Source organism: Ranitomeya variabilis, chromosome 8, assembly GCF_051348905.1.
Source record: "Ranitomeya variabilis isolate aRanVar5 chromosome 8, aRanVar5.hap1, whole genome shotgun sequence".
Taxonomy (NCBI): domain Eukaryota; kingdom Metazoa; phylum Chordata; class Amphibia; order Anura; family Dendrobatidae; genus Ranitomeya; species Ranitomeya variabilis.
In genome coordinates, this window is record NC_135239.1 from 210,363,492 (window position 1) to 210,389,959 (window position 26,468).

Genomic DNA, 26,468 nt, shown 5'->3' on the forward strand with positions numbered 1-26,468 from the left:
AATACACAGACTATATACAAGCCAGTGTGCTGAGACTTGTAGTTCTACAGTCAATACACAGACTACATACAAGCCACTATGCTGAGACTTGTAGTTCTACCGCCAATACGCAGACTATATACAAGCGATTATGCTGAGACTTGTAGTTCTACAGCCAATAGACATACTACACACAAGTCAGTATGCTGAGACTTGTAGCTCTACAGCCAATAAGCACAGACCACTTACATTCCTATCCTGAGACTTGTAGTGCACCAACCAGTAGGAATAGCCTGCTGATAAGCCCTTATGTTGGGACTTGTAGTTCTACAATTGAAAGCTGTGAGCTTGCTCTGCCTGAGATGCACAATGCATTTAATGACTTCCATATTCTGCCTGGTACAATTAGAATCTGCCAGCAGACGCTGCCCAGTGCCACACACCATACCACCCTGTGCCACTCCCTTATCCAACTGGTTTCTAGGAAAGGGTAAAGCCGGACACCAGGGGGAGATTTGTGCCGGAGAGACCCTAAATCTCCACATCCACCCCAGTCCCCCCTCTCCCCGCCCCCGCCTTACATTACTCATTGTTCTGACTTATTTAGGGTGACAAAGTTTATTTTTGCAACATTAGGAACAAAAGGAAGAAAAAAAAAAAGCAAACTGTAATCATTCTCACATGACAAAGCTGGGGAGCCTAGTGGTGAGGAGGGAGAGGCTGCCGGAGCCGGGGGAGAGGGCAGAGACGGGGGGCTCCGGCATATGTGACAGTCTGCAAAGTTAGAGAACAAATGAGAGCGGAGCGTTGGGGAGAGCAGGAGGAGTGAGGGGGAGGGTCAGCGGCGGGGAGCTGGGGGGCTGCACACTGCGGAGGAGCCACAGACAGTGCGGCCAGCGGAGAGGAGCGGGTGCCACAGCCGAGAGGAGCGGGTGCCACAGCGGAGAGGAGCGGGTGCCATCATGCCGGAGTGTGCCCGCACCAGCTGAGCCCGCACCGCGCCCCCATGGCTCCAGCCCCCATGGCTCCTGCCCTCGGCATTGCGCTCCTCCTGCTCCTAGCCCCGGCTCTTGGGCTGGAGCTGAGCCACAGGTTCCAGTGCAGCCAGCCCACGAACAGCTTCGTCCTGGACGCCGCGGGGCAGCGGGTCTACCTGGCCGCCGTCAACCACCTGTACCAGCTGAGCGGGGACCTGCGGCTGGAGCTGGAGGAGGCCACGGGGCCGGTGCAGGACTCCCCCCTGTGCCATGCCCCCCAGATCCCCGAGTCCTCCTGCGAGTTCCCCAGGACGTGGACCCCCAACTATAACAAGATCCTGGAGCTGGACGCGGAGCAGGGGCTCCTCCTGGCCTGCGGCTCCGTCCACCAGGGACTGTGCGACCTACGGGTCCTGGGCAACATCACGCAGCGCGCAGTGCCATTCCCCCCGCGCAGTGTGGTGCCCAGCATGCTGAACGTGGCGGCCAACCACCCCAATGCCTCCACCGTGGGGCTGCTGCTCAGGGGCCCGGAGGGGGACACCAGGCTGCTGGTGGGGGCCACCTACACCGGCTACGGGAGCCCGTTCTTCTCCTGGAACAGCAGTGTGGCGGATCTGCGCTTCGAGAACAGCCCTGAGATCTCCATCCGGGCGCTGAACACCAGCCACCCCACCAGGCTCTTCACCTTTGACATTAGCCCCTCGGATGATAATATCTTCAAGGTCAAACAGGGCAGCAAAGTGCAAAACCGCATGGTGTTCGTGCGGGCGTTCCTCCAGGGCGGGTTCGGCTACCTGGCCATGAATGTAGACCCTGCCTCCACGGAGAAGGAGAGCTTACCCAGCAGCGTGCTGGCACGGATCTGCCTGAAGCCAGATCCGAGGGGAGAACCGCGCAAACTCACCGAATCTTACATCCAGCTAAGGCTGCGCTGCGAGGGGCCCCTGGGCTCTCTGTACGGGCGCCTGCTCTCAGTGTTCGCGGAGCCTGGCCGGATATTCGGGCTGTTCGAGGGGAAAAAAGAGGCTGCGCTCTGCGCATTTGGGCTGGAGGAAGTGGGGCGGAAGATCCGCGAGGCGCGCACCGGCTGCTTCGTGACCCCGGGCAATGGAGAGGTGTCAGTGCTGGCCAGTGTGGTGCAGGGAAGTGGCCCCAGCTGTGAGAGGAAGAACATCCTGAAGGTAAAGGTAATGCCGAAATACTGGTAATTATGTGCATAGTCCTTGGGTCCTGTATGTAGTAGAGCATGTTAGCATGTTGCATAAATATGTGCACCCTAAGGTTCTGAAGACCACCACTAATTCTAGTCATCTGGACTGAAAGGACTCGAAACCCAAGGTTGGTGCAACATGTGCAGCTCCACAGGGGCCCAAGAGTTCAGGGGGCCACATCCACCTCCAAAGAAGGAGGAATGGTGCATTAGCATGAGCTATTGGATTGCAAAGGGCCCATATATTGCTCTTGCACAGGGGCCCTCTTCTATCTCTGCCCGACACTGTCTAAACCCTTTGGTACTGCTTAGAGATTTCATTTATGCAGGGTCTCCATGTTATCGCAGCGTGAAGGATGCACTTGTCAGTAGTGCAGCCTCAGGCCTGGGCCTGCTTTGGTCTCCACTTTGATCTACATAGTGGCGGCTTTACAAGAACGAGGCATGGATCACTGAGCCTAGAGAAATGGATGGGGAGACTTTATGAGGCTCTACTGGAATCACTGAGCCTAGAGGAATGGATGGGGGGCTCTACTGGAATCACTGAGCCTAGAGGAATGGATGGTGAGACGCTATGAGGCATGGATCACTGAGCCTAGAGAAATGGATGGGGAGACTGTACTGGAATCACTGAGCCTAGAGGAATGGATGGGGAGGCTCTACTGGAATCACTGAGCCTAGAGGAATGGATGGGGAGACTGTATGAGGCATGGATCACTGAGCCTAGAGGAATGGATGGGGAGACTACTGGAATCGCTGAGCCTAGAGGAATGGTTGGGGAGACTGTATGAGGCATGGATCACTGAGCCTAGAGGAATGGATTGGGAGACTACTGGAATCACTGAGCCTAGAGGAATGGATAGGGAGACTGTATGAGGCATGGATCACTGAGCCTAGAGGAATGGATAGGGGGCTCTACTGGAATCACTGAGCCTAGAGGAATGGATGGGGAGACTGTATGAGGCATGGATCACTGAGCCTAGAGGAATGGATAGGGGGCTCTACTGGAATCACTGAGCCTAGAGGAATGGATGGGGAGACTGTATGAGGCATGGATCACTGAGCCTAGAGGAATGGATGGGGAGACTCTACTGGAATCACTGAGCCTAGAGGAATGGATGGGGAGACTGTATGAGGCATGGATCACTGAGCCTAGAGGAATGGATAGGGGGCTCTACTGGAATCACTGAGCCTAGAGGAATGGATGGGGAGACTCTATGAGGCATGGATCACTGAGCCTAGAGGAATGGATGGGGAGACTCTACTGGAATCACTGAGCCTAGAGGAATGGATGGGGATACTCTATGAGGCATGGATCACTGAGCCTAGAGGAATGGATGGGGTGCTCTACTGGAATCACTGAGCCTAGAGGAATAGATGGGGAGACTCTATGAGGCATGGATCATTGAGCCTAGAGGAATGGATGGGGAGACTCTATGAGGCATGATCACTAAGCCCAGAGGAATGAATGGGGAGACTCTATGAGGCATGGATCACTAAGCCCAGAGGAATGGATTGGGGAGAGTCTATGAGGCATGGATCACTGAGCCTAGAGTAATGGATGGGGGGCTCTATGAGGCATGGATCACTGAGCCCAGAGGAATGGATGGGGGGCTCTATAAGACATGGATCACTGAGCCTGGAGGAATGGATGGGGAGACTCTATAAGGCATGGATCACTGAGCCCAGAGGAATTGATGGGGGGGCTCTATGAGGCATGGATCACTGAGCCCAGAGGAATGGATGGGGGCTCTATAAGACATGGATCACTGAGCCCAGAGGAATAGATGGGGAGACTCTATAAGACATGGATCACTGAGCCTGGAGGAATGGATGGGGAGCTCTACTGGAATCATTGAAAATCAAAGGGGGCAATGGATCGCTTGCATTTTTTTACTTGAGAATAGACTGAACCATGACCCAGTTTGTATTGGATGGCGGAGACTTTTTGGCGTGGGCGCAGTTGTCAGTAATGTGCCAGGTCTGGGTGATCATCAGTCTATTTCCTGTACCTGCAGCCACAGCAATTGTTTGTTACATTGTGGTCACCAAGATGTTCTGCAGCAGCATCCTGAGCATCCACAGGTTAGAATATTGGCATGTACCTCTCTATTTCTGTTCATGCTCAGATCTGCTTCTTAAAGGGGTTGTCTCAAGTTGCTAAATGACTAAAATTGCAAAGTGCATCTAAGACACACAGCTTTACAATTTACCTTTTATTTGGAAACAAAAAAAAAAAATATATTTTTAATCCTTTCCTGTGTAGCACTTTGTTAGTTTGTTTGCTAGTTTACTGGCCACCCGTGGTCTCAGAGTAGCCGGTTAGCACAGCTAGCAGTGTATGGTTGCCATCTCTATGCTTTAGGGCTCATTTCCACTTGCGAGAAAAAAACGGTCCGTAATCTGGACCGAAAAAAAGGGATGAAAAGTATGCGATTGTCATGCGATTGTCATGCGAGTTCAAAGCGATTTTTAATCGCACCATCCGTTTTACATTTGTATGACATCCGTATGCAATCCATTTTTTTTGTCTGCAACTATTTTTATACAGACATTTACAGGACCATTTACAGTGTTCTATGCCACAGAATGGTAAGTTATCCGTAAAAAATGGACGGAATACAGATGGTGCGAGTGCTGTGTGTTTTTTTTCTCGCTCCCATTGACTTGCATTGGCGAGTCTCGTCCGAGAATCGCAGCAATACCCAGCATGCTGCAATTTTTTTCTCAGTCCGATTTCAGCTGAGAAAAAAATCGCAAATGAAAAGGCACCTATTGAATAACATTGGTCCGAGTGCAATCCGATTTTTTATCGGATTGCACTCGTCCGTTTTTCTCGCAAGTGGAAATGAGCCCTTTGAGAAAAGCGAGGGTTCCATTAAGTATTTGCGGATACTTAATGGCGCTTTTCTCTGCAATCTGAGTTTGATAACAGCCCATGTTTGTAGGGTCGAAACTTTACTACTATTTTTGGGATTTTCTTATAAATAAAAGTATATTTTTCCTGATTTTTTCAATGCAGAGTATTTGTAATTTTATTACTGAAAAGCTTTGCATCTTTATTATATACTTTGTGCATTCATTTCTTATCAATTTCAAGATGTCTGCTTGTTTTCAATTAATGGGAAGATTTGTGTTTATATCTAGAGACTAAAAAACCTTGGGAATTATATATATATATATATATATATATATATATATATATATATATATATATATATATTTATAAAGAAAAAAGTTGGAACAGCATCCGGTATTACCTCAAGTGTCATGCAAAGCTTTCCCAACCAGTAGTCAAATGGTTTCTAATAATAAAAGTAAAATAAGGAAAACAACACAAAAAATGAAAAATAAAAAGTGGACTTTATTGCCCAAATGGCAACGTTTCGGATGTGGTATCCTTTCTCAAGCCTTTTTTTCATTTTCTTGTGCTGTTTTCCTTTTTCTACATATGTATACCATGTGTATATATATATATATATATATATATATATATCTCCAAATACCATCGTAGTTCCTCCATTATTTTTGTTACAGAATAAAAAGGCGCATACCTCCTGAAACCGTATAGCAGATAAAAAAATAAATAAATCTGAATATATGGAGCCGCCCACAAGAATAAAATGTGACAGGTCCTCTTAAATACAGGATTGTCTATACTGAATACACACTCATATATCAGAAGTATTATGTCTGCTTATGAATATTAAGAAAAATGAGTTACAAAATACTTAAAACCCCAATTATTACGGCAGATGGATGACAGCACTTTAGTCTGGAACTTTGCGCCTCTGACCTGGGCGTGCCCCTGGCATTTTAAAGTTGCTATATAAATTAAAAATTAGGCGCTTAATCACGCGGGACTTCGGGAAGGTGATTGAGCAATTAAAAAAATGTCCCTTCTGTCTGAAGCCTGTTGCTTTAAGAATGACCAGACATTAAAGATGTGACATTCCCTTGGAATCCGCGGAGGTCGCTCCTCCATAATTGTAAGACATATGTTATCCTGTTCCCACACACGTCACCTTTACAAACCCACGACTGACCCTTTGCTGTGGATGACCCTTCTGTTGCCCCAGGGGCATAACTGACCTTGTGTAGTTTATTTATAGCCGTGGGTGGGAGAGTTGTAAGAGGTCCTCATTCTGCCATACTGGCACTTGTAGTTCTACAACTGCTCTTATTCCAGTTTTATCTTTGCGTCAGTTTCCTGTATGATCTCCGCACAGTGGGATAAAAGCAACAGAGACATCAGGGGGCATAATGCCCATAGGGAGGCATGAGGTCCGAATTTGTCTGGTGCCTCCTGGATGTGACTCCTTCCTTGGGATTTTTCCAGGCTGAATGATTTTTTTTACTCCTTGTCAGCAGTTTGTCCAGAGGTGGCCACAATAAAAAAAAAAAAAAATCAGCGTACGTTGTCATAGATGCCTTGAACGATGCTTTGTGGGACCCAAAAAAAATAAAAAATAAATGTGTAGGGAAAAAAAGTTCCTTTGTACCCAGTCACCACCCAGTGTTTGATTTAAGGGGGAATTATGTCTTTCCGCACATCAAGCTTCCAGTTCGCTGGTGGCAGACTTACAGGAATGGGATCGAGTTTTATTACTTGTTCTAGTAAAAAAGGAAGCAAAGTGGTGAAGTTTATGGACTGAGTGAACTTCCTCCCGAAGAGAGACGTCGGTGACAGAGAGGTGTAAAGGCACAATCTGAGCATGGAACCATTGACACCTGAATGTAAGACTGTTCACAGCCTTTGTTACAATGTATCTGTGCAGGTAAGGCCACGTTCACACGTTAGTATTTGTAGGCAAAGTCAGGAGTGGAAATTCCAGAGGAAAAGTAGAATAGAAACATATGCACCACTTCTGTATTTAGCACCCACTCCTGGTTTTGGCTTATAAATGCTGATGTAAAATACTGACCAAATAGTGATCGTGTGAACGTGGCCCAAAAGGAATCAATCTGGAGCCCTGGCTGACCACCTTAGGCCGGTTTCACACGTCAGTGGCTCCGGTACGTGTGGTGACAGTTTTCTCACGTACCGGAGACACTGACTCACGTAGACACATTAAAATCAATGTGTCTCTGCACATGTCAGCGTGTTTTCACGGACCGTGTGTCCGTTTGAAAAACACGGAGACATGTCAGTGTTCGTGGGAGCGCACGGATCACACGGACCCATTAAAGTCAATGGGTCCGTGTAAAACACGTACTGCACACGGATGCAGTCCATGTGCCGTGCAGGAGACAGCGCTACAGTAAGCTCTGTCTCCCCAGCTTGTGGTGCTGAAGCCGCCATTCATTTCTTCTCTCCAGCAGCGTTCGCTGGAGAGAAGGAATGAAAAATCATTGGTTTTTTTTGTTGTTGTTAAAATAAAGTTCTCGGTAACCAACCCCCTCCCACTCCCTCCCACCCTCTGTGCGCCCGCCCGCTGGAAAGAAAATACTCACCCAGCTCCCTTGATGCTTCCTCTCAGCGCGGCAGCTTGTCCTGTGTGAGCGGTCACGTGGTACCGCTAATTGCAGTGATGAATATGCGGCTCCACCTCCCATAGGGGTGGAGCCGCATATTCATCACTGTAATGAGCGGTACCACGTGACCGCTCATACAGGAAGAAGCTGCGACGCTGAGAGGAAGCATCGAGGGAGCCGGGTGAGTATTTTCTTTCCAGCGGGCGGGCGCACAGGGGGTGGGAGGGGGTGGGAACTTGTCAAAGTGATGAGAAATTAAAAAGTAAAGTTTATTAGAAAATTGCAGAAGTTTAAAATATAAGAAGTTAGTTACAATTACACAAAACAATTGACACTTTAGGCCGTAAATTCGGAGCTTTTTCTGCTGCCTTTTATTCTCATGTTTTGGGCAGGTGTCCGCACCATAAGGCTATGTTTGCACTAGGCCTTTTTTCAGCTTTTTCTTTATAATTGTATTATGCACATTTTCAGCTGCGTTTTTACAGTACCAGCTATTTCACAAATCTCATGCACTCACTTTGGATTTTATGCTTTCTGTGTTTCTTTGCACAATAGAGGATGTCACTTCTTTCAGCGCAAGAAAAACCGAGCAGATAAAAAAACGCTGAAATAACACCTAGTGTGAACATAACCTAATGCATAATAACACTTTTATTGTGTTTTGCTGTGTTTTTTATATCACCTTTTTCCTTTATTTGATGTGGGTTTTTTTGTGCAGACATAAAGCACAGTTTCTTCATTGCAGTTATTCTTTTAGTACATAAAACTTGCATTTTTTTCCAGGCTTGAAGCCAATAGAGAAAAAAAACGCACAGAAAAAAAACAAACACGCACAGTGGACAGGAATTACACACAAAAAAACGCAGCAGATAGCATGCAGGAAGTCCAGGGGGACCTGCCTCTTGGACAAGTCATCGAGACAAATACAGGTGCTTCTCACAAAATTAGAATATCATCAAAAAGTGAATTTATTTCAGTTCTTCAATACAAAAAGTGAAACTCATATTCTATAGAGTCATTACACACAGAGTGATCTATTTCACGTGTTTATATCTGTTAATGTTGATGATTATTGCTTACAGCCAATGAAAACCCCAAAGTCATTATCTCAGTAAGTTAGAATATTTTATAACACCAGCTTGAAAAATGATTGTAAAATCCGCAATGTTCCCTACTGAAATGTATGTTCAGTAAATGCACTCATTGCTTGGTCCTTCTGCATCAATTACTGCATCAATGCGGCGTGGCATGGAGGCGATCAGCCTGTGGCACTGCTGAGGGGTTATGGAAGCCCAGGTTGCTTTGATAGCAGCCTTCAACTCGTCTGCATTGTTGGGTCTGGTGTCTCATCTTCCTCTTCGCAATACTCCATAGATTATGGGGTTAAGGTCAGGAGAGTTTGCTGCCAATCAAGCCCAGTGATACTGTTGTTTTTACACCAGGTATTGGTACTTTTGGCAGTGTGGACTGGGGCCAAGTCCTGCTGGAGAATGACATTTCCATCTCCATAAAGCTTGTCAGCAGAGGGAAGCATGAAGTGCTCTATTATCTCCTGGTAGACGGCTGCGATGACTTTGGTCTTGATAAAACACAGTGGACCTACATCAGCAGATGACATGGCTCCCCAAACCATCACTGATTGTGGAGACTTCACACTAGACCTCCAACAGCTTGGATTGTGGCCTCTCCACTCTTCCTCCAGACTCTGGGACCTTGGTTTCCAAATGAAATGTAGAATTTACTTTCATCTGACAACACCTTGGACCACTGACAACAGTCCGGTGGTTCTTCTCCTTGGCCCAGGTAAGACGCTTCTGGCGTTGTCTATTGGTCATGAGTGGCTGACACAAGGAATGTGACACTTGTAGCCCATGTCCTGGAGACGTCTGTGTGTGGTGAAGCAGTGACTCCAGCAGCAGTCCGCTCCTTGTGAATCTCCCCCACATTATTGAATGGCCTTTTCTTAACAATCCTTTCCAGGCTGCAGTTATCCCGGTTGCTTGTGCACCTTTTTCTACCACACTTTTTCCTTCCACTCAACTTTCCATTAATCTTGGATACAGCACTGTGTGAACAGCCGGCTTCTTTAGCAATGGCCTTTTGTGGCTTCCCCTCCTTGTGGAGTGTATCAGTGACGCCTTCTGGACATCTGTCAGGTCAGCAGTCTTCCCCATGATTGTGGAGCTACTGAAACAGACTAAGGACCTTTATAAACACTTAGGAGCCTTTACATGTGTTTTTTGTTAATTATTCTAATTTACTGAGATAATGACTTTTGGGTTTTCACTGGCTGTAAGCCATAATCATCAACATTAACAGAAATAAACACGTGATATAGATCACTCTGTGTGTAAGGGCAGTCTCACACGTCCAAATAATTCCGGTACCGGAAAAAAACGGTACCGGAATTATCCGTGTCCGTGTGCCCCTGCGTTTCTGTGGCACATCAGTGTGGCACATGTGTGCCTCCCGTGTGCCGCCTGGGTACCACACGCACCGTGCAGGAGACAGCGCTAAAGTTTAGCGCTGTCCCCTGCATCGTGCTGAAGCCGCGATTCATATCTTCTGTGCAGCAGCGTTTGCTGTAAAGAAGATATGAATAATCCATTTTTTTAGTGGTATTTTGTGTTTAAAATAAAGCTCCATGTCCCCACCCCCTGTGCGCCCCCCCCGCTGTTCTGAAAATACTCACCCGGCTCCCTCGTTGGCTGTCGCTGCTTCCTGTCCTGGCCGCAGCTTCTCCTGTATGCGGTCACGTGGGGCCGCTCATTTACAGTAATGAATATGCGGCTCCACCCCTATGGGAGGTGGAGCCGCATATTCATGACTAATCGGCGGCCCCACATGATACAGGAGAAGCTGCGGCCAGGACAGGAAGCAGCGACAGCCAACGAGGGAGCCGGGTGAGTATTTTCAGAACAGCGGGGGGGCGCACAGGGGGTGGGGACATGGAGCTTTATTTTAAACACGAAATACCACTAAAAAAATGGATTATTCATATCTTCTTTACAGCAAACGCTGCTGCACAGAAGATATGAATCGCGGCTTCAGCACCATGTGGGGGGGACAGCGCTTACTGGAGCGCTGTCTCCTGCACGGCACACGGAGAACGTCCGTGTTCGGTACGTGTTTTACACGGACCCATTGACTTTAATGGGTCCGTGTAATACGTGCGCTCCCACGAACACTGCCATGTCTCCGTGTTTGGCACACGGAGACACGGTCCGCAAAAAATCAATGACATCTGCACAGATGCATTGATTTTAATGTGTCTACGTGTGTCAGTGTCTCCGGTACGTGAGGAAACTGTCACCTCACGTACCGGAGCCACTGATGTGTGAAACTGGCCTAATGACTCTATAGAATATACAAGATTCACTTTTTGTACTGAAGAACTCAAATAAATTAACTTTTTGATGATATTCTAATTTTGTGAGATGCACCTGTAGTGCCCGGCTTTGAAATGTATGTTTTGTCTAAAACGCCGTAATGTTTCAGAATAAAACAACCAGTGTGAAATGACAGATCTGGATCAATTGTTGGGTTCTAAAGTTAAAGTTTATCAAAATAATCCAGCGGGTCGGGTTCTGCTTACCTGTTAGATTAGGTAAATGCAGATAATGGGGTGCAGCAGAACGTGACCCCAATTTTAATACTCTACTTCTGTGTCACACACCACTAAAATGAGTTGAAAATATTTTGTAATATTTACAATAGATTTACACAAAATGTTGCATTATTTCTTGATAGCATCTCACTTCTTCTCATAGACAGGATGTGACATTGTTACTCTTCGTGGGTTTTCTGCCTCTGCCGATGGTGGGCCGTGCAAGTTTGCTGTGTTGTGAAATTTCTCAAGAATTGGAAAAATATCTGACAAATAGTTAAAAACATCCTCCCTTTAATCTATACAAAAAATCTGGCCTCATTCAGACGTCAGACTTTTTTTCTGTGAGAAATTGGGAGCCATTATTCTGATCAGAGTGTCATCCGATTTCTTGTTCGTGGAAAAATTAAGACAAAAACCAATTTCTTCCCTTTCTCCATTCTGAGAGTCCGTGAATATCGGCGCGCACTCATATGTCATCAGAGTGTGGTCTGATTTTGTTCACAGACCAAGTGACTTGCATTGACAATTTTGATCTGACCCTTGGATCAAAATCAGACATGTCTCCAATATTTGCCGAGGACCACTTAGTCCGAATAAAAAAATTGAACATGTGAATGGTCCCTTAGAATATCTTGGGTACAAGTGCTGTCCGTTAAAATCATGGATCGGAGATGACCGCAGAAATCGCCTGTCTGAATGAGGCTTTATTTCCACATAACCAGAGCTGCTTCCAGAATTCTGCTGGAAATCCGTTCCATACATAGGGTTGTTTCTGCAGCCGGTACATGGATTTTTGCAAGCAGCGTTCACTTGCATAAGACTGAAATTAGTGCAACATTTCGGTGACAATACCCTCGTTTTTCTTCATTCCCTTCATTCCTGCAATGCACTGCTCTATTGTAACAGCAGTTTTCTGTGCGCAGCTCTGAATGTGACTGGAGTAGAAACCATAATATCATGTAAATGTAACATTGCTCCATATTGTAGGACTTTCCTGTTTCATAGCGCAGACAAAACTGATCATCTTATGTCTCAGAATGGCGTAGAGTTACAAGTAGCTTCACTTACTATTGATAGGACCAATATATATACCGTATATATATAGTATTTATAACATAAGATTATTGTACTTGTGTACTTATTGTACTATGATGCATACCCCTCCTCACATGGAATAAATGGCGCTATAATAATAATAAATAATAATAATATATTTGTGTGGGCAGCTTTGATGGGAGCAGACCCCACATTTGGAGCCTGATCCCAGCTGTGTGGGCAGACCTTGCATCGGACCTGTCTTATCAGCACAGGTCACAATCGTTCCCCTAGAACAATTGGCTTTATGGCAGCCTATAGACACAGCTCTGCACCATTGACCTTAATGGGCTCACACCTGCACTCAGTCCTATGAGAGTATCGGTGCAGTAGCAGTGGCGAGGTCACATACACCGCAGGAGATGATTGGGCCCTACTTAAAGGAAAAAAGCAATGCATGGATACTGCAAAAAAAAAAAAGTAAAAAATTGGGTATTTTCCAGATTTTAATATAATGTTAATATTCTCGCTTTTGTCTCCTGTTTTTTTCTTTCATGTCACTTTGCTTTCAGATTGTGTCTCGTTTAGACGTCTAATTACTCATCAATGCCTGGGAGATGTATTTTTGACGGCGGCTATTTCCGTCCGAGTATACGTTGCGGATATTTTTGTGCTTCCTTCTTACATGTACAGTCAGTAATTATATTAAGACTATTATACTGGACTCTGCATGGAAGAAGAAAAACTAGCGGGAGGTATGAAAAGGACATTAAAGCTGCAATCAATCTTCACTTGATAATTATCTCTTGCTCTCTGTTATCAGCCACTTCAGTCTGGCTTCTCTCCGGGGATCACATACAACATTCCACAGACATAATTACATCAAATGTTGAGTGGTCCTGTATATTTTTGCTTTTCGTGTCTTGAGTTACATGTTTTCTTCTCCACTCACATCTAAAGCTGAAGCCAGGGTTGCGCTGGTTTCCTGTTACCGGAGAGCAGGGCATTGTGGGTGTTCAGATATTAGCGCTCGGCGGAGTGGAAATGAACCGCTATCTGTTTCCAAGGTCAACCAGCAAACAAAATTGGAAGCAGCTTTGGATGTGAATGGAGGAAACAAAACAGCAAAGTTTTTATAAAGTTATTAAACTTTTTTTCTGTACATCGTCTCATCCACGACACGGGGACCCCATAGCGGTCACGTCTGGTACATGAAAAGTAAAGTACACGTATGTGCGGCGATACTCGAGCCCGCTATGTATTTCCGCGGCCGCTTTATGAGAGGGCTGTGGATGTAAAGATGCCAGAAGAGTGAATTCCGACTCCTCTTTTAGCCAATAAAGCATTTTCTGGGAGGGAAATAAAGAGTTAGTTTGTTTTCCCACGTCCTCTGTCCCCTGCGCCTTAATGAGTCACAGACGCTCGGATCCCGCACTCAGCTCACAGCTGCTCCATTTCCCACGTCCCCTCCGTGTGGAAATCCGGAATAACTTGGATGTAGCAAGTAGCCCTTTTACCCCGGGTAGGTGTCCAATGTGGGGACTACTATTCCTGTTCTCCTTAAGATCGGTTATGTCAGGGGTTTGTAACCTGTAGCCCTCCAACTGTTGCAAAACTACAACTCCCAGCATGCCCCGACAGCTGTAAGCTAGGTTTAGCAAGTAGTCCCTCTACCGTGGACAGGAGTGTAATGTAGGGACTGATATTTCTGGGTGTCCTGGTGTCCATTATCCCACTGATTTATAAATTGTGGCCTTCCAGTTGGTGCAAAACTACAACTCCCAGCATGCCCCGACAGCTGTAAGCTAGATTTAGCAAGTAGTCCCTCTACCGTGGACAGGAGTGTAATGTAGGGACTGATATTTCTGGGTGTCCTGGTATCCATTATCCCACTGATTTATAAATTGTGGCCTTCCAGTTGGTGCAAAACTACAACTCCCAGCATGCCTCGACAGCTGTAAGCTAGATTTAGCAAGTAGTCCCTCTACCGTGGACAGGAGTGTAATGTAGGGACTGATATTTCTGGGTGTCCTGGTATCCATTATCCCATTGATTGGCAAATTGTGGCCTTCCAGTTGGTGGAAAACTACAATTCCCAGCATGCCCCGACAGCTACCGGCTGGATGTAGCAAGTAACCCCCTACCCTTATGCAGGGGTGCATTGTAGGGACTGGTTTTCCTGTTCTCTATGAGACCAGTTGCCTCCTTGGTTGGCACCTTGTGGCCCTCCAGCAAAACTACAACTCCCGCCAACATGCCCCAAGACTGAAAGTAGCTCGTAGTCTCTATTCCATGGGCAGACATGCAACGTAAAGACTAATATTTCTATGTTCCTCACTTGTTCACAATCTGTGGCCTTCCGGCTGGTATGAACTACAGCCAGCATTCCCTAATCATTGGCAGAGCGTGCATGCTGAAAGTTGTAATTTTGCAAAAGCTAGAGAGCCACAGGTCGGAGGCCATAAAATATCCCTCCGAAATAAACTGCATGCATTTGTGTTTCTTTAAACCTTATTTTGGGAATTGCATTATGAGCAATTGTCTAATGCAATGTTACTATCAGAACCAATCCCTAAATTCAGAAGTGATTGCAGCAGGTTGTCCGGCCATGTTGAGAGTTGTAATCTTGCAATAATTGGAGGGTCACAAGTCGGAGCCCCTGCGTTTCTTCTACAATGTGCTACACTCACTTTTGTTTGAATCCACTTTAAATACGGTAATTTGGGTCCTGAGTTTGGTTTACAAACACGGATGTAAAATACTGACCAAATGCTGAACGTGTGACCGTGGATTAAGGAGTCGGTGAGTCCAGTAATGGCCCTATTCCTCCACTGCAGCCACTTCTATTTTGGCAAGACCTGGGAAAAGGAGTTTGGTGTCGCTGGATTTGCTTTTCCTTGATTTCTTTAAGTATTCTATAACAACGAGATGCATTTGTAAAGAGGCAATCGCTAAAATAGCAATTCCCCAATATATTTGAGATGACTGGATCGTGACCGTAATCTTATATCTTTCTATTTCTGCGTTCTACAAAGTTTAGAGATTCAGTAAATTCTGGTTGTTGGGGGGAAATGTGCTGTTTCAGGGCTGGAGGAAGAGCGATGTCTGGGAGTAATTTCTGAAATGGGCATTTGGAGCACAATGTAGATTACCAGATCTATGTCAGATGTGTTTGCAGCACAATGTTTGAGCTGGTTATAATAATCCTGCACAGCGTCTGCCATACATTCGTGCCAGACGCGTTTTACGCCCTTCCATTGTCCTCTTGCTTTCGGTGACTTATCGTCATGCTACAGAATTTAAGCCCAAAAATGTTTCCTGGTTAAAAAAAAATGGAAATTGTAAATGAATCTGCCTGATCTGCGGGTTATGAAAATAGACCCTACTCCGAGGAATCTGGGGGAAGCGTCGGAGGCGGCAGGAAGATTTTGGCTTCCTTTCCAGGATCCTGTGCTTTGTATGAACTCTGCCAATTGTCAGCGAATCCAAGTCGTGTTGTGTCCCCCTTTAAATACTTTGTGGCCGCATCGTGAATCGGTGATACGGTTTGATACGTTTATAAAGGGTTCAAAACAATTAATCCTGAAAATCACTTTTCCTTCATTCAAACCTCATTGAAATATGGCAGGAGAAAGAACAATAAAATCTGCGCTGATTCAGGACATGTTGCGACCTTTCATTTCCGCAGCTCGGCCGTTATATTCTAGGATTATTGAGTTTGAATCTGCATGTTTTATGGACGAAAAGATCCGCCGTTTCTAAACTCACTGCAATAAAACTGTAGAAAGGGATCAATTCTTGGAAAATTCCAATATTACGGAATCCGACCATCCAGGAACCTCTTCCCCCATCAGTCAGTAGAATTACATGCTACCACGATGGTAATGTAGTAGGAAAAATCGCTATGAATAAAACCTCCATTATTGCGTTCTTCTCAACAGCCATTTTTGTTCTATCTGCTCCAAGGAAAGCTGGGTGAAGACCAATATGGCTGACTGTAAACCTAGATTGAGACTCAATTATTTGCACGTTAATGTATTTTTTATTATTATTTATTTTTTATTATTTTAAGGTCAGAAGTTTATCCAAAAAAAGGAATGTTCAAAAAACATCGACATCAACCCCCTTGTTGCAAAGGGAACTAATCTCCCTAGGGATTCCCTAGCAACCAGGCAACCCCCACATGTACTTATGCTGGCTATCAGATGTAAATCATTGAGCTGCGGAGATGAAAACTAAATCTCCGAACACTAAAAAATACTCGGAGGACCCCCGAGCATGCTCGAGAAATCTCAAGTAACGAGTATATTCGCTCATCACTAATAACCACCCTTTCCCCAAACATAAATGGCAAAATGTAAAAACCCCACTTTTTTCAGTATTGTGTGCCCGAGCTAGTAAAATATAAAAATATTTATTCCACATGGTAAATTCCAAAATAGAAAAAAGAAAAATAATTGCTGTTTTTCCACGATTTCATAAATAAAAAGCAAAACATCATATGCTTCCTAAAATGGTATCTGTCAAAACTGCAACTTGTCCTACAAAAAAAAAAACAAGCCCTCGTACGGCTAAATGATAAAGTTGCAGCTCTTGGAAGAAGGTGAGGGAAAAAAGTGCAAAAATGAAAAATCGCCACAACTTAAACAGGTTAAACGTTATTACGTCGCACTTTGTGTCGTCCCATATTTTTCTTTCGGCAGATCCCCATTTCCGGGCCTCACATTGCCAATGTTTCCTCTTGGCCAATTTTGCGGGTGTAGGAGTTTGCTCCTGACCACCCTGTGAAATTCGTCACTGTCACGTCCCCATGGGGGGCCATCTTCTTCTACTGTGTCCCTCCATGGCTGCAGTTATGAGCCGCTCCCAGCATGCACTGTGTAACCGCAATGTCTCCGTCTCTGAAATGCGCCGGTTTTGTGTAAACAATTCATCGTGTCATTTTCAGAGAGTTACTCAGAGGGGAAAAGAAAGAAAAGCCACAGAACGATTTTCCCAATTCTGAAGGACCATTCCCTTGGGGGAACACAGAGAACATTCGCTCCTTAGATAATTCACTGCTGTTACGCCACTCTCCAATCAACCAGTTTCAGACAGATAGTGAGATAAGAAGTGCGTCAAAAGCAAAAGCGTTCACAGCGCCCATTGTACATCTCTCAGGTTCTTGGCGGCCATTATACATGTCTCGGATTCACATTGGCCATTGTACATGGGCCAGATTCATGGCGGCCATTGTATATGTCTGAGATTCACACTGGCCATTGTACATGTCCAGAATTCAAGGCGGCCATTGCATATGTCTCAGATTCATGGTGGCCAATACACACGTCTTGGATTCACGACAGCCATTGCACACCTCTTGGATTCATGGCGGCCATTACACACATCTCCGGTTTCACGGTGGCCATTGTATACATCTCAGATTCCCCTTGGACATTGCACATGTCTCAGATTCACACCGGCCATTACACACTTCTCTAATTCACTGCGGCCATAGTCTCTGGTTGGCATCCTTAATGGTTCCTTTTAGGTGGCACTCTGGTTGGCACTCTTATCGTATGCCAATATCGAAAATTCAAGACTTGTTAAAAATCTAACCCTTGTTCTGCAGAAAAGTCCAGCTCCAGTATATTGTATATGCCCCTTTGAGGGGATGTTTGGGAAGTATGGCTATTGGGGCATTTTATGGGGCCACTCGGGCTGGCACTAGTAATGGGCACTGCCACTGCGGACAGTCTATGGACGAATCTGTTTACGCGGGCTCTTTGCCTGGTACTGATTATTGGGGCACTCTGGCTGCCATTTTTACTGAATTAACAGCTCCTAGGGCCCCTGACTGACATCTTAATGAGGAAGCTTTAAGGGGGCACTCAGGCTGATATGTTAATTAAACTGATGGGACTAATTATGGGGGCTCTTTGGCTGCCACTGCTTTTGGAGTGTTTAGGATTGTTAATAGAGGCAGTCATTTTGAGCCTGGGTAATAATTAACGCTGGGGCTTATGAGGAGTAAAAAAATCTACTGGTCTGTGTAAAACGTTTCTGGAATCTATTGAGTAACGATGGATCTCCTCCATAATCACCAGTGACAACTATTGCATCTATACACAACACCTCACTATCGGTGCCAGTCAGAGTGCCACAGAAGCAGTGACCCATAAATGGCGCCCATAAGAGTGCCCCTTAAGCTATGCCCCAATTTACAGCCCCATGACTAGCGCCTCATTATCAGTGCCAGGTAGAGGGCCTCATTATCAGTGCTAAGCAGAGTTCTCCATAATAAGTGCATTTTTTAATCTTTAAACATGTGCTTCTCTACCTCCATCACCAACAATAAACTAGAAAGGTCATTTTGTCCACACACTTCAGTGACCGAAAGAAAACCTAAAAATGGAGATGTAATAAGTGCCCTGAACACAGCTGACACGAGTAATAATGGCGTATGGTCCTGGGACTAGAATAATGGCCTGGTCAGTAGTGAGTATGGAGTTAGTCCTGTTGCTATGCTTCACAACCAAGTCCCTAGTTACCAGAGCGACCAATCACATTGCTTCTTACATGTGCAAGACCTACTGTGGAAAAATGAAAGCTGCAATCTGATTGGTTGCCATGGGATACATGAGAAACAGACATTTTATGAATAAATCTTGTTCCTCAGAGCAGGCCTCAAGTGTACACGAACAGACACTGTTTGGGGGGCACTTCTTGGCTGATAGGTTTTATAGGGCACCACAACCTTGTTTACAAGCGTCTTCTTGATGACACTGTTGGTAAGGCCACCATGGGAGCACTCTGGCTGGACTGTTACAGCCATCATGATAATGGCCTTGCTGTTTTTCGTGCCAAATTTATTTTGGACTATCTAAAATCAGCAACGGGCATCTCTGGCTGGCAGGCAGGCGCTGTTATGGGGGCTCTGTGTGAGTTCTTGTGCTTGTGGGGTCCATAGTGTAACACGGAGATTATGGGCTCCAATGCAAAATCACCATCAGGACCCCCACATACCCCAGGTCTTTACTAGTATTGGAATTCTTAGATGGGCCCAATGGGCCTTGTGAACCCCCCACATCCTAGGCTCCAGGTGCACCCAATAGAGTTACGCCCCTGTGCAGGCCTTATAGACCCATCCACAGAGAACAGAACATGCCATTTGGGGGGCACTGTTACAGCATATTGATCTAGGATCTGCGGGGGCTTTGGGTGTTTTTGGTGATTTACAGTTTGTGGAGCCGCAGTCGGCGCAGATTTTCCTTGGCAAGTGTTTAAATATCACTAAATTGCACAACTGCTTATTTCTACAGGAAGCGGGGGGCAGCGCCGGCCTCATTGCGCAGACCTGACCCATATAAAAGGTGATGGTGGTTATTAGCAAAACTTCTTGGGGTTTATGCAAAACCTCGAATACATCTCGCCTCGAAAGTGTTCTGTGCAGTGGGTGGGCTGGCACCCGTGTCCTCTGCCCGTGTCTGCGGGTGTGAACACTTTGCACCCTGCGGTCTGGGTACTTTATATTTTGTGTCCCATTATAATAAAACATTGATCATACTGTGCTGGGACAACGACAACATTCAGCAAAGCCATTTCCCTTATTCTTCTACTTTCATGAACTACAACTCCCAGCATTGCAGTGCACTGAATCAATTCCTATTTTTCAGTGTCTGTTTTTGCAAGAATTCTCACTTCCTTTAGATCTAAATTTCCGGGTGATGCCTTCCTGACACAGCAAGTCACAGGCTGCAAATAAATGACTTGTAAATAGGAGTTTTACACCTTTCACTGCTGCTTCACCTCGTTTTACTGTCACAGTTTATGAGACTGCTGTGTGTCTAGGTCGTGTCAGCGCCTCTCGCTCTCTGGGGGATGTGATTCATTACTTGGCACTGACTCACTACCTGATAGTCACCTTTAGGTATTTTCTCCCACAAAAAATACATAGGCAGACTTGCCATTCTCCAGAGCTGCACTCTCCATTCTGCAGACAAGATTTCATGTCCCAGCATTCCCTGCTGCTTGATCAGTGTCTGCACAAGGAGTGCAGCTCTGGAGTATAATACAGGATGTAACTCAGGATCAGTAATGTAATGTATGTACACAGTGACTGCACCAGCAGAATAGTGAGTGCAGCTCTGGGGTATAATACAAGATGTAACTCAAGATCAGTAATGTAATGTATGTACACAGTGACTGCTCCAGCAGAATAGTGAGTGCAGCTCTGGAGTATAATACAGGATGTAACTCAAGATCAGTAATGTAATGTATGTACACAGTGACTGCACCAGCAGAATAGTAAGCGCAGCTCTGGGGTATAATACAGGATGTAACTCAGGATCAGTAATGTAATGTATGTACACAGTGACTGCACCAGCAGAATTGTGAGTACAGCTCTGGGGTATAATACAGGATGTAACTCAGGATCAGTAATGTATTGTATGTACACAGTGACTGACTGCACCAGCAGAATAGTGAGTGCAGCTCTGGGGTATAATAGAGGATGTAACTCAGGATCAGTAATGTATGTACACAGTGACTGCACCAGCAGAATAGTGAGTGCAGCTCTGGGGTATAATACAGGATGTAACTCAGGATCAGTAATGTATGTACACAGTGAAAGCACCAGCAGAATAGTGAGTGCAGCTCTGGAGTATAATACAGGATGTAACTCAGGATCAGTAATGTAATGCATGTACACAGTGACTGTACCAGCAGAATAGTGAGTGCAGCTCTGGGGTATAATACAGGATGTAACTCAGGATCAGTAATGTAATGTATGTACACAGTGACTGCACCAGCAGAATAGTGAGTGCAGCTCTGGAGTATAATACAGGATGTAACTCAGGATCAGTAATGTATTGTATGTACACAGTGACTGCACCAGCAGAATAGTGAGTGCAGCTCTGGGGTATAATACAGGATGTAACTCAGGATCAGTAATGTAATGTATGTACACAGTGACTGCACCAGCAGAATAGTGAGTGCAGCTCTGGGGTATAATGCAGGTTGTAACTCAGGATGAGTACAGGATAAGCAATGAAAGTGTATGTATATAGCGAATATATAATACAAGCTGTAAACATCACATGGTAACTTTGGAAAGATCTTGATAATGTCACAATGTGACTTCAGGTTTTCCCTGGGAAAGAGTTACAAGCCGCACTGTGAGGATCATAGCTGTAATTCCTGCAGGAGTCACTGTGACTTTGTTAGTGTTAAAGGGACTTCCAATAATTAGAATAAAATATGTTGTTTTCCAGAATCATCCATCTATCCATGCTCATTGTTTAATAAGATGAGCTGCAATACCAGACCCGGCCTGTACAGAGGAGTGGCAGGATTCTGGATAAATCATGTACTGTATTCTATTTCCAGAAAGCCCCTTTAAAGTAATTTTAGGTCATTTGGTTTGAAGCCAGGTCCTAATAGAAATATGTCCTACTCCACCCCGGCCGACCACTAATTTAAAGCACGACTGCAGTCAATGGGTTGTGATTGAAATTTCTGAGGAGCAGCCTGGTGTAAATTACAGGATGAACATTTGTGAGAATCCAGATAAATAGAAGCAGATTTAGGGGTTTAATAGTAATAAAACAAGGGGGCTTCAATTATTTATTTATTTATTTTTTTAATAAAGGCCACCCAAAAATATTCCCCTTCCCCCACTCCAGGACATTTGCTATTGCAGATCTGTATAGAGCCAGGATCCGCCAGCCCTATGATTATATGTGGAGAGCTGGGCAAGACCCATGTCTATGCCGTAAGTGCCACCGTTTAACAGCGCCCATACAGCCGAGTCACCACATACTATAGTCTCACTGTACAGACTTTGGGGCAGTCCTACCAGTGCCCATATAATAGTACCAGTCCTACCAGTGCCCATATAATTGTACTAGTCCTACCAGTGCCAATATAATAGTACCAGTCCTACCAGTGGCCATATAATTGTACTAGTCCTACCAGTGCCCATATAATTGTACCAGTCCTACCAGTGCCCATATAATAGTACCAGTCCTACCAGTGCCAATATAATAGTACCAGTCCTACCAGTGCCCATATAATAGTACCAGTCCTACCAGTGCCCAGATAATAGTACCAGTCCTACCAGTGCCTATATAATTGTACCAGTCCTACCAGTGCCCATATAATTGTACCAGTCCTACCAGTGCCCATATAATTGTGCTAGTCCTGCCAGTGCCCATAGAATTGTGCCAGTCCTACCAGTGCCAATATAATAGTACTAGTCCTACCAGTGCCCATATAATAGTACCAGTCCTACCAGTGCCCATATAATAGAACCAGTCCTACCAGTGCCCATACAATTGTGCTAGTCCTACCAGTGCCCATAGAATTGTGCCAGTCCTACCAGTGCCAATATAATAGTACCAGTCCAACCAGTGTCCATATATCAGTACCAGTCCTACCAGTGCCCATATAATAGTACCAGTCCTACCAGTGCCCATATAATTGTGCCAGTCTTACCAGTGGCAATATAATAGTACCAGTCCTACCAGTGCCCATATAATTGTGCCAGTCTTACCAGTGGCAATATAATAGTACCAGTCCTACCAGTGCCCATGTAATTGTACCAGTCCTATCAGTCCCCTTATAATTGTGCCAGTCCTACCAGTGCCCATATAATAGTACCAGTCCTACCAGTGCCCATATAATTGTGCCAGTACCCCCAGGGTCCTTATAACTGTGCCAATCCTACCAGTGTGCATATAATAATACCTGGCCCACCAGTGTGCATATAATAGTACCAATCCTACCAGTGCCCATATCATAGTACCAGTCTTACCACTGCCCATATAATTGTGCCAGTCCTACCAGTGTCCATATAATTGTGCCAGTCCTACCAGTGTCTATATAATAGTACCAGTCCCACAAGTGTGCATATAATAGCACCAGTTCTACCAGTGCCCATATAATTGTGCTAGTCCTACCAGTGCCAATATAATCATACTAGTCCTTCCAGTGCCAATATAATAGTACCAGTCCTACCAGTGTCCATATAATAGTACCAGTTTATGAGTGTCCATATAACAGTACCAATCCTACCAGTGCCCATATCATAGTACCAGTCCTACCAGTGTCCATATAATTGTTCCAGTCCCACCAGTGTGCATATAATAGTACCAGTCTTACCAGTGTACCTATAACAGTACCAATACTATCAGTGCCTATATAATAGCACCAGTCCTACCAGTGCCCATAAAATAGTACCAGTCCTACCAGTGTCCATTTAATAGTGCCAGTCCTACCAGTGCCCATAAAATTCCAGTCCTACCAGTTCTACCAGTGTACATATAATACTACTAGTCCCAGTGTCTATATAATAATACCAGTCCTACCAGTGTCCATATAATAATACCAGTCCTACCAGTGTCCATATTATAATACCAGTCCCACCAGTGCCCATAAGTGTGCAATAGTTTTTGCTATTGTTGAATGGTGTTTAAAAAAAAGTCAGAAAATGTCAGTAAAAAAAAAAAGACTGTTCAAAAACACTGGAAAAAAAACCACTCAGCAGCCAAAACATAAACAAAAAGTGCTCAAGGAAAAACAATTTTCATGAAAAATAAGAAACGTTTCCTGAAGCTTCTTCCTCTAGAAAAACTCCTGTCCTGAAGAAGACGTCATGAGTCCATGCCCTGAAATGTAGAACCACCCAATATATATAATGCCGGGGTCTCCGCTCGAGAGGTCGGTGGTGACGGTTTTCTGAGCCGTCATTTCGGATAAAACCGCTTGTCAGCTGAGAGAAAGGCGAACAATCCGAAAACCCTGCGGAGCTGCAAGGAACGAGATTCCCGGTGTATTACACATCGCAGTAATAGAAACATCATGAAGCCGCGAACGCGCCAAAGAGCGGAGAGCGCAAGTCCCATCCCAAACCTATTAGTTCTGCGGTGCGCAAACTCATGTGCTAACGATTCATACAAGACTCCAGAGGTCTGCGCAATGGGGGTAGGAAGGAGACCCTGCGTGTAACATAGGAAGCTGGCAGCTATTGCTTTCTGTTATCAATTGTTCTGGAAACCAACAATAGCCTGAAAAGCCTGTGGCTTATTAACAGCATTAACTCCACCAGCAGGTCTGCAAGATCCAGAAATAATCTACAAAAACAGTGTGCTGCTGTATCTAAGCCTATGCTGTGTGATACTGTCTGCTGAGCTGTGTATCTAATCCTATCCTGTGTGATACTGTCTGCTGAGCCGTGTATCTAATCCTATCCTGTGTGATACTGTCTGCTGAGCTGTGTATCTAATCCTATCCTGTGATACTGACTGCTGAGCCCTGTATCTAATCCTCTCCTGTGTGATACTGTCTGCTGAGCCGTGTACCTAATCCTATCCTGTGTGATACTGTCTGCTGAGCCGTGTATCTAATCCTCTCCTGTGTGATACTGTCTGCTGAGCCCTGTATCTAATCCTCTCCTGCGTGACACTGTCTGCTGAGCTGTGTATCTAATCCTATCCTGTGATACTGACTGCTGAGCCCTGTATCTAATCCTCTCCTGTGTGATACTGCCTGCTGAGCCGTGTATCTAATCCTATCCTGTGTGATACTGCCTGCTGAGCCGTGTATCTAATCCTATCCTGTGTGATACTGCCTGCTGAGCCGTGTATCTAATCCTATCCTGTGTGATACTGTCTGCTGAGCCGTGTATCTAATCCTATCCTGTGTGATACTGTCTGAGCTGTGTACCTAATTCTATCATGTGTGATACTGTTTGCTGAGCTGTGCATCTAATCCTATCAAGTGTAGAACAGTATCCTGAGCGTTGTATCTAATCCTGTCCTGTGTGATCCTATCTGCTAATCGAATGTAACTAATCCTAGCTGAGCTGTGTATCTAATCCTATCATGTGAGATATAGTCTACTAAGCTGCGGTATCCAAGCCCATCACATATATGACACTTTCTGCTGAGCTGACTCTATGCCCCCTTGGCTCGCACTATCGGGGGTGTATCTGTAGGATGATCTATTGTCATTGCTTCTGCAGAAACCTTATGACGTGACCAGCGATTATATCTCTAAGTAAGATGACGAGTTCATAGATCACTGTAACCGAACATTTACTAACAGTGAGAAAATCTCCGCACGTCAGTAAAAACAAAACCACTGAGATGACTTGAGTTTCCATGTACTCGGCACTTTCTGTAGATCGTGACCTCAAACCTCTTTGAGATTTTTATTAATGGGAAAAGAGTTATGAGTTTATGTAAGGACTGTGGCTGCAAACCCCGAGACCAGAGAAATAAAAGGAAAAAACCCCGAGACGAAAGAAATAGAAGCAAAAACCCCCCAGACTAAAGCAACAGGGACAGAAACCCCCAAACCAAAGCAATAGAGGGAAAATCCCCAAGACCAAAGTAGTAGAAGCAAAAACCCGGAGAGCAAAGCAATAGAGGCAAAAACTCATAGACCAAAGCAGTAGAGGGCAATACCTGGAGACCAAAGCAATAGAGGGACATTCCCAGAGACTAAAGCAATAAAAAGAAAAATCCAGATGTGGTGACTCGGAGGGTCGGCGAGCGCCCTGGTCTGCTAGTCGAAACCGCATGGACCAGGGATCGTCCTGCCCAACGCCCGCACTTCCTTTAACATAGGCAAAACGCTACTCAGACAACATAGGGTGAGGGTAATACAGTGTGGCTATACTTTATTGAACCAAAAAACAGGCAGATAACACGTAGAACAGTCCCAGCACAATACCCAATATGGTGAACATTACAGAGTCTCACCCTTCCGCTGACATGCTAGGATAATGGCAGCTGTTACTTCAGAGCTCCCAGGGTCTACTACCCCACCTGTGGCACGCACACAGAGAGGAGGTAACAACAAGCTTAGGGAGATGACAGTCCATTGAGGTACAAGGCCAGTTGACCCAAGGGTCACAACCTGGCTTCTCCGAACATCTCCATGGAGCCAGGCGACCAGCGAGTCCCAATCCTGGTTTTCTCCAAACGTATCCATGGTCCAGCAATGGTCAATGGCGCAAATTTATATTCTTCCAAGCGGGGCCTAGATCCCCTAGGTTTTTTCCTATAAGATGATAGATCTGTGTCTCTCGTGATGGATCCAAGATGAATTTTCAGCAGTCCTGTAGGATCCCCTGGATGTTTGGATGTCTTGGCAGAATCTCTGGCTGTCTCTCTCTCTGCCTGTTTAGAGGCATGTA

The 26,468-nt window shown here is 45.3% G+C and overlaps 1 protein-coding gene across 2 annotated transcripts in view; it reads left to right on the forward strand.

Moving 5' to 3' along the window:
* Positions 1–837: 837 nt before the first annotated feature.
* Positions 838–26,468, forward strand: part of PLXND1 (plexin D1) — a 118,685-nt gene continuing 93,054 nt past the window's right edge. Inside the window, exon 1 of one of the 2 annotated variants that reach the window (XM_077276723.1) lies at positions 838–2,146. In XM_077276723.1, the coding sequence (XP_077132838.1) occupies positions 986–2,146 (1,161 nt within the window). In that variant the 5' untranslated portion in view covers positions 838–985. The remainder of the gene's footprint in view (positions 2,147–26,468) is intronic. The other variant, XM_077276722.1, reaches the window with a different exon arrangement.